This window comes from Platichthys flesus, chromosome 16 (genome assembly GCF_949316205.1).
Source record: "Platichthys flesus chromosome 16, fPlaFle2.1, whole genome shotgun sequence".
Classification (NCBI taxonomy): Eukaryota; Metazoa; Chordata; class Actinopteri; order Pleuronectiformes; family Pleuronectidae; genus Platichthys; species Platichthys flesus.
In genome coordinates this window covers 5,471,102-5,486,771 of record NC_084960.1, presented here as the reverse complement: position 1 = coordinate 5,486,771, position 15,670 = coordinate 5,471,102, and the positions used below count along the sequence as shown (strand labels likewise).

General features: G+C 43.1%; 2 protein-coding genes across 3 annotated transcripts; one reads left to right on the top strand and one right to left on the bottom strand.

Annotated features, from left to right (window-relative positions):
- Positions 1-399: 399 nt before the first annotated feature.
- Positions 400-4,820, top strand: tufm (Tu translation elongation factor, mitochondrial). Its single transcript, XM_062408382.1, has 10 exons — positions 400-514; positions 1,604-1,650; positions 1,735-1,873; positions 1,987-2,153; positions 2,259-2,528; positions 2,622-2,754; positions 3,287-3,391; positions 3,492-3,643; positions 3,932-4,051; positions 4,401-4,820. The coding sequence occupies exons 1-10, from the start codon at positions 478-480 to the stop codon at positions 4,569-4,571; spliced, it is 1,341 nt and encodes a 446-aa protein (XP_062264366.1). The 5' UTR covers positions 400-477; the 3' UTR covers positions 4,572-4,820.
- Positions 4,821-8,115: 3,295 nt separating this feature from the next.
- Positions 8,116-14,412, bottom strand: kcnj12b (potassium inwardly rectifying channel subfamily J member 12b). 2 transcript variants are annotated; one of them, XM_062408384.1, is made up of 3 exons: positions 14,009-14,412; positions 10,069-11,411; positions 8,116-9,966 (listed from the first exon to the last, which is right to left on the bottom strand). In XM_062408384.1, the coding sequence occupies exons 2-3, from the start codon at positions 11,284-11,286 to the stop codon at positions 9,946-9,948; spliced, it is 1,239 nt and encodes a 412-aa protein (XP_062264368.1). In that variant the 5' UTR covers positions 11,287-11,411; positions 14,009-14,412; the 3' UTR covers positions 8,116-9,945. The 2 variants fall into 2 exon arrangements, with proteins under 2 accessions (XP_062264368.1, XP_062264367.1); XM_062408383.1 differs by having other exon boundaries at positions 8,116-11,411.
- Between the last annotated feature and the right edge of the window lie 1,258 nt (positions 14,413-15,670).

Genomic DNA, 15,670 nt, shown 5'->3' with positions numbered 1-15,670 from the left:
AAAAGTTAGAGAAAAATCTCACGAGACCTTCGAAGGTTCAGCATTACACATAAACTACTTTAAAACGTTTGTCCGCTATAATAACGTGCGTGACACTTTACATGTTATCATATAACAATGGGTGATCGATATATAGGATTAAATAGATTCCAAAGTAAAAATTCAAATTTCCTCTTTATGAATACAAATAGAAACGATTATAAAAAGATTGTCTCCTGCTTAAATATAATGTAAAATTGTATGTCATAATAAGCAACATATGATCGATGAATTGTGAAAAGTCCTTCCTATGCAATGTCACAGATAAATTCATCTTTTTTAAAAAACATCTACAATAAGCTCTTGCTGTTATTAAGTGGTAAAAGTCGTAAGTGCATTGGAAGTAGTGTGAACCGGAAGTACGTTATTTCCGCTTCAGAGTCGTCTGGGATTTCTCTTGATCCTTCCTTCGTCTCTGATTTGTCTCGTCGATCCAAGATGGCGTCGCTTGTGGGGTTGCGCGCATGTTTCTCCGGTAAAATTGTTTAATTTTGTGTCTCTGTGTATATCTCCGTCTCTGGGTCGATTCCTCGCGCTCAGTGTGGTTGTGTGTTTGTTATAAACATGTTGTTGTTGTTGTTGCTCAGTTGAAGAACACAAGTGAAGGAAAGGACGGAGTGATGCAGCCTCTTCCCGACAGCAAGGTCACGTTACATGAGTGTTAGCCTCGAGCCGAGGAGGATGAACTGATGACTCTTTGAATAATACTCTTATTATTAACAGCTGGACAGACGCATAAGTATTAACGTGATGTCAGGTTGTCTGGAGGAGAACCACACTGAGAGTCTCTCCTTCAGTCCGGTTGGCTTCATTTCAGCTGCTGCTTTCTATCTGCAAATCACCACCTGTGTTATTGAACTGTGACTGTACTCTGGAGGACGTGAGTCAGTGCAGGAGCTGCTCGTTTGAAAAACGTTTAAATGACGCGACAGTGATTCTGTTTTAACCCTGTTGCTCATTGGACTCATTTTGGAGAATCTCTGTGTTATTGAGGTAATCTGGGGATTAAATGTGATTTGAAAATGGGTAAAATGTCCATAAGGTTACAGTCAAATCTATTTATATTTCAATTGTAATAGTGTATGGACAGGAGAGGGAATCGCAGGGTACGATATGATACGAGGCCGTGATATCGAGGATATCATGATACAGTGGTTCTGCGATAATCGATAATCATGTCACAATGTCTAACTGAAGAAGAATACAAAATGCCCCTGAAGAGGTCAACCTGCAGGATTTGTGTCTTAATTCACTGCAGATGAAACGATGTATAGAAAACATCTCACTGAATACAAATATTAGATTACATGAGAGTCATATACCATAATACCTTCACTGAGTTTTACTTCCTGCACTCTGACAGACACATTTTATTTTGAAGACATAAGGTAGGTAGGTAGATAGATTTAGATCATCCAGTATCTTATACAATTAAGCACATCATTGACATACATACATAAATCACATATGGAGACATTAGGCTTGAATCAAACGATGGTCCCGTTAACTAATCAGCTGTTATCTAATTTGACATCATTCTCATGTTTGGATCTTTTCTTCTCAGCCCTCCAGCTCTCGCAGCCAAGCCTCCTGCACGGCTCCCTCAGATTGGTGAGTGTGCGCCCGAGCTGCAGATTACACACTGTTTCACGTTGTGTTTTTTTGTTAATAGCTGAATTCTCTCTGCCTTTGTAGAGCGCTGTGCCCCTGAGCCGGCGGACCTTTGCTGCGGAGGCGAAGAAGACGTACTCCCGCGACAAGCCTCATGTGAACATTGGAACAATTGGCCATGTTGATCACGGCAAGACCACCCTGACTGCGGCCATCACAAAAGGTAGAGTCAAAGTTTAGGAAAATTCTCCTATCAACTGACTGGAAGGTTTTAGAAAACCGTTTGTCTGAAAGCAGCTTGGGAAGCTCAGCCCTGACGTGACCTCTCGTCCTCAGTGCTCGCTGATGCTGGTGGTGCTAGCTACAAAAAGTATGAAGACATCGACAATGCCCCCGAGGAGAAGGCGAGAGGAATCACCATTAACGCCTCTCATGTAGAATACACCACGGCCAACAGACACTACGCTCACACAGACTGTCCTGGTCATGCTGACTACGTCAAGGTAATCTCCATTTCTCTTCCCACCTGCGTGCAACAAAACACTGAACATGACGCTGCCTCCTTGTCACGTGAACTTATCTGAGTAACGCCTGCGTTTCTCCTCTAGAATATGATCACAGGCACAGCTCAGATGGACGGCTGCATCCTGGTGGTGGCAGCCACTGACGGCCAGATGCCGCAGACACGCGAGCACCTCCTGCTGGCCCGGCAGATCGGCGTTGAGCACGTGGTGGTTTTCATCAACAAGGCAGACGCCGTGGAGGACAAGGAGATGCTGGAGCTGGTGGAGATCGAGATCCGCGAGCTGCTCACAGAGTTTGGCTACGATGGCGACAACACGCCTGTTGTAATAGGCTCCGCCCTCTGCGCCCTGGAGGTGAGGAGTGGATATCTCGTTGGGGTTAGATCGATTAGCTCTAAACGTTTTAATTTGTGACTGACCTACTTCTCTGTCTTTGCTCCACCTCAGAACAAAGATCCCGAGCTGGGTGTGAATGCAGTGATGAAGCTGCTTGAGATTGTGGATTCTTACGTCCCTTTGCCCAAGAGAGAGCTGGACAAACCTTTCCTCCTGCCCATTGAAGGGGTCTATTCTATCCCAGGTAGGAGACAAAAGGACATGCGGCTCTTACTAGCACCACTCCAGTTACTTCAACCTGATCAATGACTAATGATGGTGTTATATTTGATCTGTAGTAGTTCACTGTGTTTTTAAGTATTTAACCCTTTGAAAACAATCTTGTTCAAATCCATCTAAAATAACCACCAGAAAGGCAAACTTCAAATAACAAATGGAGCGCTACGGAAAATGGTCTTCATGTTTCTATATTTAGAAATCCTTTAGATTAATAGGATTTGTGTTTTTTTTTATTTTATTTTCATTTATAATGCCAGTTTATTGCTCTTATCATTTATCATGGTTTATTGACCTGCATAATCTTTCAGCTTAGGTTGTACAGATTTTATTGATATGAAGCATTTGATAATAAGCTGAAGAATGAAATCATCGTTACCACAAATACCATTTAGTAGCAAAACATTATTAACTGTAAAATGCTGTATCTCAAGATTGCAGATTGTTTACTCCAAACATCGTTTTCTCCGATCGCAAGAGTTATGGATTGTGTCTTTCAGGCAGGGGCACAGTGGTGACGGGCACTATGGAGAGAGGTATCATCAAGAAAGGAGACGAGACTGAGTTTATGGGGCACAATCGCAGTTTCAAGTCTGTGATTACAGGTGAGTGAGTGACCAGCGCACTGGAGATCAGTCATTATCTGTCATTGCGCACTGCCGTGACCTTTGACCTTGCTGTTTCTGTGTCCTGCCCGGTCCTCAGGTATCGAGATGTTCCACAAGTCTCTGGCTCGGGCCGAGGCGGGAGACAACCTGGGCGCTCTGGTCCGAGGCCTGAAGAGAGAGGACATAAGAAGAGGGATGGTGATGTGTAAACCAGGATCCATCATGCCTCACCAGAAAGTCCAGGCCCAGGTCTCAAAGCACTAAGTTGATTAATCTGTTGTATTTCTAAACAGTCAGGGAATCTAAATGACTCAGTCTTACCTGGAGGTAAAGGCAACCTGGTAGCCCGGCCACATGCTGCCGTGATGACACTGAGGTCATTCACTGAACTAAAGTTGCTGCTTCCTACATATAAGGAGTAGTTTAGAGTTTGAATTTCCAGTTAAATTTTTGATTGATTTTATTTTATAAGGAAGGAAATATGAAACTTGCACTGTGCGGTAACGGAATCATTGACGTGTTTCCTTATTATCACAGGTGTATGTTCTGAGTAAGGAGGAGGGAGGACGACACAAACCGTTCGTCAACAACTTCATGCCCGTCATGTTCTCTCTGACCTGGGACATGACCAGCCGAATCACTCTCCCTGAGGGAAAGGTGTGTGTTTGTGTGTGTGTCTGTGTCAATGAAAGCTTTGTTGTACTTGTTGTAACTTCACAATGTTTCAGGTCAAATCCTATAAAAAGAAAAACAGCCTCAGTTGAGTCATTGACTTAATAAAAGTAGAGATTAAAAAAAAAGTAGTGCATGAGTAACATGTGCTTTTTCAGTTTAGCTGTATTGTGGTACATCAAAGTTGTGAAAATGTAAAGTCTTGGTTTAGTTTTCTGGTCTTTCAATATTGATTGGTCCCAGTGAGGATATCATGTATTTTCTAAGTTTCTCATGTTTGTACATTATTTTGAAGGATAGTGATCACTCTCCTGTTGTTCTCGTCCTGTTTCAGGAGATGGTGATGCCAGGAGAGGACACGTCCTTGACTCTGACGCTCCGTCAGCCCATGGTTCTGGAGAAAGGCCAGAGGTTCACCCTGAGGGACGGAAACAGAACGATCGGCACCGGCCTGGTCACAGACATCCTGACTTATACAGATGAGGACCAGTGCAACTGGGGCTGAAGGGAAACGCTATAGAGAGCTGGGGAGGGGGGGTGGGATTCTTGGAGAGGGTTAATCGATGAATATCAAATTACAAATACATAAACCCATGCAAAGAGAGGACTCAAAATCATGCATGGCTCTGTGGTTCACTTCCACTTCAACCAAAACACCTGTTTAGCGCTGTCATTGTGATGTGACTGTCAAAACTCAAATGTCATTTATGTAATAAAATGTATTTAATAATAAAAATGTCTTGTTTGTTTTGTAGATATTTTTAACAACATGATTCTCCAAAACCTCCACAAAAATCATGGGAAATTCATTGTTGATTTTCTTTTCAATTCATACAATTTGTTTCTGAATCTGCATGTTACCTAGTTTGCCACATGAGGGCAGCAAAGAGGTTTCTGTTCAGGCCAAGATGATTTATTGTGATGGCAACAATAATTAGTACTGGTTATTTGGTTACATCTCATTTAAAGAAACAATGCCAGTTAGTATTTTCCTTAGGAGGGGATTCAACCGATCTGAAGATGTGTGTATTTAATGTGCACTAACGTGTGTTGTCAAGATGGGAAGTTTTAGAAAGTTATCCACCAGTTATAGATGGAAATAAGATTTTTATTTAAAATAGATCAAAATTTGAAACAAATAATCATTTGTTTATTTAGGGATGTGTTGACTATATAATAAAAATTAAAGTAATATAACAATATTCACACAAAAATAAACAAACGGGGCATCTCTGTCAAACAGCATCAGTCAGAGAGAGCAACAAGCTTCAAGTGAAGGATTGAGATGTTGCTGGAGGTTTTTTTGATCAATGTCTTTCGACTGAGACCTTTTGACGGAGGGTGTCAGTGTGTTCAGTCGGGCTGACAGGAAGCTGCTCTGTGTTTGCTGCAGGTAGCTGAGTCGGTGCCTCCTGTAATCCAATCAGCCTGTTGCTGTAATCAAATACTGAAAGTCTGCAGGACTCCACACTGCAGCAGCAAGTTCGACTGAGTGACGAGCTCAGCTGGAGGACGAGGGTCTCCACCAGCAAAATAACAAGTACAGACTTGTATGAGCTGGTAGCCAGTGGAACCAGTAACTGCTTCATAACATGGGGTTCAAACCAGCTTGCACATCTTTGAGACTTGTTTAGCGTGAAACTGCTCTGTTCATATGTTTGCTCATTTGAAAACCTCACTGTCTGCAGAGGGATAAGATACATTACACTGTTTGCTCATAACATTATTAGTTTGACTAATGCCTAAATAATAGAAGAAAATGCACAATGAACAATATATATTAATAAATTACAAATATTCCTACTGTGACTATTATTACAGTAGCTCATTTAAATGTAGTCACAAGCTAATATGGGACATTGAAGTGTTAATTAATGTCAAAGACTCTAATGTCTCCTGTGAATCATCTGTAGCAAATAACAGATTAATGTAATCAGTGGTGGAAGACGCCATAAGATCATTTGATTAACTAAGAACAACAGCGCAAAATTATACTGGTGCTCATCTATGAGGAAAAACCCAGGGCAAAACTATTGACTGTAAAAGTTTATGTAATGTTGTTGTAGATTCTTGTACTTCTGATTTTCCTGCATGTTTGAAAGTTATGACAAAGTTCACACGCTCTTCATTCACTTGAGGCCGTCGGACAGTCGTTTCAATTACACTCCAATCCACCCTGATTTCATAAAACAACTTCCCCTCGGCTTTTTCCTAGACAGGGCTGTTTTTTTCCAAACAGAGATCTTCCATTCACAAGTTCCCTTCTCTAACCTTCAAGCTGTCCGCACCCCTCTGAAGAATAACACGCGACCGCCTCAGCTATCTGGTTTTGCTTTGGATGGAAATGAGAAACTGTTACTCGATATCAAGAAGATGCTTGGAGTGGGTTTTCTTGACGTGCTCTGTCCCGAACAGATGTCACGGCCCCAGACCGAGGAGGCCTGCATTTGACACTTGTTTCCCCCTGAACACGACGACGATCAGTTTTGCCCGAATGAATGAGACGTGTGGCTGCGTTCCCACATGAAACACATACATTGATAACAGTCCAGGTCTTTAAAGTCTATCCACGACAGTTATGAAGCACATCACAGAATTCAGACGGTCTTAAGCAATAGATAGCAAGGCAGATAGGTAGGTGGGTGGGTGGGTAGGAAGGTACATACGTAGGTAGAGAGGTAGGTAGGAGGTAGTTAGGTAATGAGGTTTTTAGGTGGGTAGGTTTGTAGCTAGGTGGGTAGGTAGAGCAAAAAGAAGGAAGCCATAGGTGAATAGGTAGGTGGTAGGTCGGTGGAGTTAACCATAGGAAGGTATATACATACATACATTGGTAAACAGGCATTTTTAAACCATTATTTATTTTTTGTTTATTTCCAGTTCAAGATGCAACATTTCCCCCCATCAACAGCAGAAAGAAGTGAAACAGCTGATAAGGTTTTGGTCCAAAGCGACTGTTGATAGAAAAAGCAGCAATAATACGATCTAGGCCCGAAGCGTCTGGAGTTACGGCTCCAGTCAAAAGACGCGCAGCTGTTGCATCATGTTACTTTCTTTTTCCACCCTCCACCTCCGTCTGGCAGCTGGGAGGAAAACCAGAAGAAGAAGCACGCCGCCGCAATTAAAGCCGAATTTGCCTTTCAACAACCCACTCTGCATGTTGGAGATGACTGACCCTCCACGGCTTCTCATCCTCCAACACTGCAGAGTGGGTGAGAAGCATCCCTGTTTATTCTCAGCGCTCCTTTCATCAAACAGCACAACTCAGAGGGAAGCAGCGCTCTCACAGTGAGAAATTATACTTTCATTTGAAATGAGATAAATCCCTGAAAACTAAAGCGTGATGATTCTCTTAAATGTCACTCTGATGAGCCGGCCGCTGCCAGGATTAGAGAATATCTCGCACGCCCACTCTCTGGCAATTTAGCAAACAGGTCATCATTTAAATGGTAAATGAATTTAACGAGATACGGACAACATTATGCTTAGAAAGGTAAAAAATATATAGAACTGACAATACAGTATTTTCAGTAGAAACACTGATTGTACCTTTGAGAGAGAGTTTGTTCAGTTATTGATTATGTGTTAAACTTTCTCTGTTTCTAAATCGACAAAAAAACAAATTTAGTATCGTGTTGCACAAGTTGTTTGCCCACACGGATTTCTAATAATATTTAACAAAGCTATTCTAAGTTCTCTGAGTGTGTGTGTGTGTGTGTGTGTGTGTGTGTATGTGTGTGTGTGTGTGTGTGTATGCGTGCGTGTGTGTGTGTGTGTGTTTTTTCCAGTGTTCAAGGTTACTGGGCAGTGAAATCAAATGAGTCCGCCAAGTCTTGTGTGTACATTTGCAAAGACGTGCCTGTATGGTTACATAAGAGTGAAAGAATACACCTCTGACCCCAACCAGATACCGTCCCACCAAATCACAGCCACATATTACAGTCCATTCCTCTGTGTTGATCAAAACCGCTCCTGCACTGAGTTCTAACTCTATAACAAATGCATTCTGATCTATCCCTGTACTGTCATGAAGGGGTTAAAAAAAGAAAACCTTTGGCTTTGTGAAATATATTTTATTGTGGCAGTCAACAGGAGAATTGTTGTCTCACACGACAAACAAGGGGAGAAGGTTAGGTCATGATTGCTTCAAATGCATTGAGCGGAAGACAGCAAGAGGAGGTCAAAGTCATTCAGTTCAGTGGATGTTATTTCTGTCAATCAAACAAAGAAAAATATGTATTTACAATAACGTCCGGACAACTGTACAGATCAGAGTTGTTCATTCCCCTTGGCAGTGAGGTCCTGACCCCTGGTGGAGCTTGTTTTCTGGAACAAGCCTCTATTCTGATAATTCCAGCACAAGTCAGCAAGAGATATTAATACAAACATGTTGAAATCGGCTGAAAAGGCAGACCAGTGTGATAGATAACCCACATGGAGCTTTTACTTTGAAATGCTTGGGAAAACTGATTCATCTCAGCTGGGATACGTGAAACAGTGGTGCACAGTCTGACCCAATAACTCCATTACTTCTCCTATTAATAATATCTATCCTGACATCTTCATTGTCATATGCTGCTTCTAAATCTGAGTCCGAGCTCGTTTAACTTTCCTGATATTGTGCTCAGAAATACCTTTGATCCCAGACCATAGAAATGTGTGTTCCTTCCTGGCTGTGTTTTTTCCTCTCAGGTTCCACCATAGCACTGTATATAAAAGGTGGACGATGCGTTTTGTGTCATTGGGTATTTTTAGACTCAAACTGGTCGCGATGATGACTTTATGACCACGTTTAGAAATCACATTTCATCTGAGAAGAAGTGAATTTGATTTCAGTTGGCGGTTTGCTGATCGCTGTGCCCCGGGAAACAGTGTGAGAACAGTTTAGCACAAACGTAACAATGCACAGCAGGCCTGTGAAGCTTTGGATTTCTCCCACTGTTCCTTTGTGGAGGTTGCTGTCTTTATTCCCTTCTTCTCTCCATGACAAAAAATAGCGCAGTAAGTGTTCGAGGGATAGATAACCAGTTGTCAGCTCATAATTAATCTGCTAACATTATTATCTCTCTTTTAACCGACAGTAATAACCTTGAGTTTGCCTTGTTCCCGAGAGGAGTCGATGTGATCACAACCTCGGGACCAACGTGTGTGTGGACATTTTCAGAAAATGGCATCGTTTGGATGATGAGTTGAAAGATTGGACAGTTTGGAATTTTCCAACAGGCCTTGTGTGAGGAAAATGTGGATATTCTCAACTTCTCTGAATTTCTTTCATCCTGGTTTAACCTCTTTCGGCTTCTAGACGCCGGCAGAAACGCATCCATCTCAACCACCTGATATCAAAGCATATGTGTTCACGACTATAACCACTTGCTCGTATAATGCCATTTGAATACATGTGTTTTATATTTGATTCTTATGCCTTCTCATGTGTCTTCCATAATAACATGTTATCCATATTGTTGTACACCGGCTGTTGCCTGACATTGTAAGATGTAGAATACTTAGTCTTATTGTTATATCACATATAAGATTAAATCCACTGTCGGCCTGGAGGAATATTCCCGATGTCATCTGCAAAGGATCAGTTTCACTCCATACTGTAGATCGTGTATGTGTCAACACCACCGGTCCAAAAATATTCATACAAAACTATGCTATTGTCATGCATTTAATTTTAGGATCTGCAAAGTGAAACAGTTTTTCTTTGCATTTGATGAAGCTCAAATATCCATGTCAGGGAAGTCAAACTCTCATCTCCTCCACTGACGAGTGTCCCCTCTTGCTTGTATGATGGAGATTGGTTCTGAGGCTCCTCCACCTGCAGCAGTAAAGTCTTCCGTGGTGTCCTCATGTCAGCAGAGTGACAGTCAAAGGGCGCTTCACATGACAACTGCATTACCCTGCATTCAGAAACAAGCACAACAAGCCACAGCCCACGGTTAGATCTCTGATTCTCGAACAGAGGACGTTTGCTCACCTCTGGAAGAGATCGACTCATTCACCAGTTCTGATGAATACTTCCTGACTTCCTCTTTCTCTACATCGCCCTCGTCCTCCTCATCCCTGCCGATGAAGGCCAGCTCGTTCTCATAGCAGAAGGAGTTGGCACCCGATGTCTGGAATTTCCTCTGCTCCATTTCCTTGGCGCTGCATCTCGGGGTGGAGGGCACCTCGAATGTTTTGTTGAAGTAGGCGTAATCTATCCGGTACTGGTTCTTCTCCTGGAAGATGACCGGCTCAAAGCGGTGGCCCCACAAAATCTCAGAGGACAGGTAGGAGGAGCGCGCCTGCGTCGTCATGGCCGTGGCCTCCACCATCCCCTCCAGTATGATCACTATCTCAAAGTCAGACGTCTCCAGATCCTGCTTACTTATGCCAAACAGTGGACTCTCTTCATCGATCTCATGTATGACCGTGAGGGGTGCGACCAGGAAAAGGCGGTCTGTGCCTTTGTCGTAGCCCACGTTCATGTCGATCTGATCCAGGGGGATGTACTCGCCCTCCACTGTGTACCGGTGCTTGACGAGCTGGGCGCGCACATGAGCCTCCACGATGTGGCTCTTCCTCAGGTTAGCGACTCGGAACAAGAGGCACAGCTTCCCGTCACGTAGAGCGATGACTGCGTGGTGGCTGAACAGAAGGGTCTCGGCGCGCTTCTTTGGCCTCGCCATCTTGGCCATGATAGCACCAATCATGAAGGCATCGATGATGCAGCCCATGATGGACTGAAAGACCACCATGAAGACGGCGGCGGGGCATTCCTCCGTCACACAACGAGCGCCATACCCAATGGTCGTCTGGGTCTCAATAGAGAACAGGAAAGCTGCCACAAAGGTGTTGACCTGCAGGACACAAGGAACAAAACTGTCGTCCCCTGCGGGATGGTCCATGTCCCCATGCAGGAGGCCAATTACCCAGAATGCCAAGCCGAATGTTAACCAGGACACCACAAACACCAGGCTGAACAGCAGGAACATGTACCGCCAGCGAATGTCCACACAAGTTGTGAAAATGTCCGATATGAATCGCTGCGACTTCTCATCCATGTTTGAGGAATGGATGTTGCAATGGCCGCTCTTGGTGACAAACCGCCCATGGCATTTGCGTCTTGTGTGAATCTTGCAATTGCCAAAGTTGCCCACGGCGGGCATGGTCCCCAGTCTCAGGCCTTGTTCTTCACAGGACACGAAGCTGTGGTGGTGGGCCCTTCCCACACTCATGCCTCAGTGGGGCACGTGGCTTCACACTATCAGCCCAGCTCATACAGACCACGCTCACGGGAAATGCACGGCGCCGTGAACTCGACGTCGACTGGAATCGAGAGCTGAGGCACAATCGTTGTTTCCTGAAAAGAAAGAAATATAAATTTGCAATCATCTGTCCACACTGTCATGTTCTGAGTGCATGAACGTTAAAGGAAATGTGGATAAAAACATAAATATAGCTTTATTGCAGTGTATTAATCCTTATTATTTTAGCAATTTTGATTGAACATCTTTCCTGTGGTACATTGGCATAGCTCGATATCCTCAGAAGATATTCTGGCAGTGCCACAAAGCATGTTGAAAACTAAAGGGGACAGAGCCTTGCATTCTGGGTCCGGAGGCTGTGGAGCAACCTGTCAAGAGAGTATAAGTCTGAGACATGGTTGTCTTTTAAGTATCAGAATAAAACTCACTCCTACCTGATAAGCTTGTCCTGATTTCAACTTAAGTGTTTGTGTATTGCATTTTTTTCCCCTTAAATGAAACTGTATTTGTTTAAATCACTTTTATTATTATTATTATCATTATTATTATTATTATTATTATACTTAGAGTATGTTGCACTTTCCTTCTCAATGCGACATTACATGTATCATGTCATAGCAACTTACCTCCACTTCTCCCTGGCCTCTGCTGGAAATACTCGGGTATAATAAGATACATTTTTCTATGATCAACAAGGTACAGAAATAGCCGGCTAATCCAATACCCTGCCATTTTGTGTGACTGATCTTCTGTTTCCTCCAGCTGGTACAACTATCAGAGTCTGTGGAGTACGGGGATGAGGCTGTGTGTGATTCCCCTGTGATACTCAATTGGATAATAGTATGGGAAGGGGGGAGGGGGGGAGACAGGGCACCGAGTTGGGTATCATGGAGTAAACAACCTCAGACACAAATGTCATGAAGGTAAGAATCGATGGGATCACTCCAGCCACATTAATGGAAATAATATTCAGAAAAAAAGAGGGAACTTTATTGTGATTCTGTTATTTCTAATTCATGCTACTTTAGAAATTAACGTTTCCAAAATAATTTCCGGCTAATTAATTGGAAACTATAATTTGTCACTCATCAAAACTGTGTTGAAAGAATTATAAGTAGATATAAATTAAACAAGGTATTTACAAATGATAGTAAGAAAGACCATTGATGATCAATTTTCCATGTGTTCTTGTGAACGTGTGAACTTTGTCCCATTGAGTCCCATTTCTAAAAACGATAAAAAATGTATCTTCAAAGTGAGAGATGAATAAAGTTATAAGAAATCCTCTCAGCAGCATGAATATTTGAAATGAATCTGAAAGCAATGATATAGTTGTTGATATTTGTTGCTTAAACTTCAGGAGGTTGCCAAAATCCTCTGGGGACCATGCATAGCTACAGCAATAATTTCATCAAAATCCAGATCTAATATTTCTCAAAACATTTGACTAAAAGCTAAAAATGTCGACCTGCACGTCTGTGGGAGTTTTCCTGTGGGAATCCTGTGTCTCACTATCTTGTAGCTGTTGAGGCCGACATTTTCATACAGAGTCACGGCCAATTTTAGCCACATTATATATCAAATATCCCACACCTGCATTAGTGACATAATGAGAAAACATAATAAAAGATGCTGAATTAGTCCCTGGTTCATGTGCACTAACCGAAATGTGTCTCCCATCATTGGTTACAAGAGAAGTTTAGTTTCATCTGTCGAGAATCTGTCTGCATTTAGCTCTGATGGAACTTCACTCATTTCATGTCATAAAATATTCACAGCCGCAGCATCACGCTGCCGACTCCAGGGAGCGGGAGGGAAGCAGTTCAAGGGTACGCCTGGACGTCAGCTCAGGGGGACATGCTGGTCAGCCACTGGAAATAAGTGGATCGGACATGACGTGTTGAAAATATTTTTATTGACTTGTGCGTTTATCTAAACTTTACACAGTTAAACAATCATCGGATTTAATTAAATTTTTTTATGCAGCTCTATCGACTTTATTTGTATTATTTTACTTGTTTGTTTTTATACAAATCTATCCTCTTTATTTCTTTTACCTCTTTTATTCTAACTGTGCTTTCAGATTTAAAAAACATATATATACAAAATATTTAGCATTTTTGCAACTTGAATCTTCTTCCCTGTATGAAATATGCTTTATGAATAAAGCTGCCTCTGCTTGCCTCGGATGAAAGTTAATTGCTGTGAAAAACTGCCGAGCAAACAGGATGTCATGGGCTCAGAGAGGCTGCCCTGCAGGTGTCCCACCATGACACCTCTATGAATAGACAGACATTAATTCCCTGTATACACAGCAGGTAATCAAATGGTAGATGATTCATTCGATAAACGTGTCCTGTGCAGATTCAAGCGTCGCAGGGGAGGTTCAATTAGAGGTCTGTGTGACAGTGAAAGAGTCCAGACTGCAGCAGGACAATAACTGAGATTGTTTGTTTATTCCTGGGATGTTTGTCTTTGCACTTTTGTCGTCACCGATTATTTGCTCTTTCCCAGCGTTCTGGTTGCTAGGAGCCAGGATGTTAAGAGATATAAATATCTAACATTCAGTGTGATCACTCCTCAGTTCTCTCTGGAGCCACGGCCGCTCTGCCTGCTGGGCTGACATGTTTCCCTACATGAAAATACAATGTATGGAAGGTTTTGAGTTTCAAATTGAAAGGCTTTCTCTTACCTTGAGTGCAGGTGATTCTGGATCCAGTTCTCCCGGAGCTTTCAGCCAAACCGCCTCATGTTGTTCCTCTGTTACGGGTAGAGCCCCTCCATCCTCCTGAGGCGTGAGAGTGGACAGCTGCAGCGCTCCTGCATGTCTCCGTCTCCACTCAGAGAGACCATCACAATCACTCCTGCTGTCAAATCCCTCAAGGTGTTGATTGAGGTCAGGTAGATCAGAAAGAGAGCAGAGATTGGAAAGAGAGGGTCTGCAGGGTCCGATTGGATCACATAATCACTTCCTCGCAGCTCATTCTGGAGTCATAGCAGTCTGTCCTCTTCCATGTCTCACACTTTCCTGGTATATGTGCTACCTGATCCCGCTCTGCTGCAGATCCCACTCCGTATCCCACATCAAGTGAACTCTTGCTCACTGCTCGGCTCTCCTCCTCCCCCTCCCTTCCACAGTGTCACTGAAGATACTTGGCATTTGGAGACTATGTGCTCTTCCCCGACCGGGTTGTTGTTGATCAGCTGTGCCCGGAGCAGACAGAACCAACCGGGTCATTCTGGGCTGATGTGCACGGGACGGACCAGCGGTGACCAGAGAATAAACACATTGGTTGAACTGAATTCTCTGGGGTTTCTTTTTATGGAATAGACAACTGCTGGACCCGTAGACCAATACTTTTAATTTAAACTTTAACTTCCAGGTATAAAAATCTACCCAATACTCATTTACACATCCATGGAAATATATATTTAGACTGACTCTGTCACGTTGCCTTTATCTTCTGACTGACACTGCACTGATCACAGAGTGGGTGGTGAGCTCTCCATTTTGACTCATTCAGAAGAGAGAACCAGCTTCTGTTGAACACGCCGGATGATGAACAAGCCCAATGTGGGCACTTTTTAGATGAGCATCACTCATCTGTCTTGTGTAAGCCCGAGTGAAGGAGGGAATCTGTGGATTTCACATGTATCACGGAACCAATCGCTCCCACGATCAGTCGCAAAAAGACGGTGAGGAGCCGAGAGCCGTGCTGGCGTCCAAGAGAAATTAAACGTAGGCACACGGTTGGTTTGGGGATCTTGTGAGTTTTGCAGGTAATTGCAAAAAAACACAAATGTCAAGTTATAAACGATTATCAATGACCCCAAATGTCGTGGACGACCTTTTTTAAGTCTTCAGAAGACAGGAAGGGCCCACTCTTCCTCAACCAGGGAGGGGGGGAGGTAGATATCATGGCTTCTGATTTGGAGTCTATTGCCCCTTGGGGGATGAATAAAATATTATGAAATGAATTGAATGGTGAGGTAAAGTGTGGCCTGCTGGTGTTACTATAAAAAGTCAAGAGGATTAATCATCTGGTTTCTACAAATATCTGAACTAAATATCACTTCATCCAGTTTATATGTCAAGAAATGCCCTGCTCGGGAGTTTCTAATTCTTTCCTGAGACAGCGCTGATGAATAGCTCCAACACTGTGCTGACCCAGATTCACTGGAGGCCCCTGTAGAGAAAAGACACAGGCGAGAGTGACACTGCAGCACGACGGCCTCCGAGGAAGCTCAGCCACGGGAGTCTGAGTATCAGCTTCCTGTTGTAGGTAATAGAAATAATGTTTGACCTTTAAGAGTGTTTGTGCCGTCGGTTGTGTGGATATTTGCAGCCAGTGAG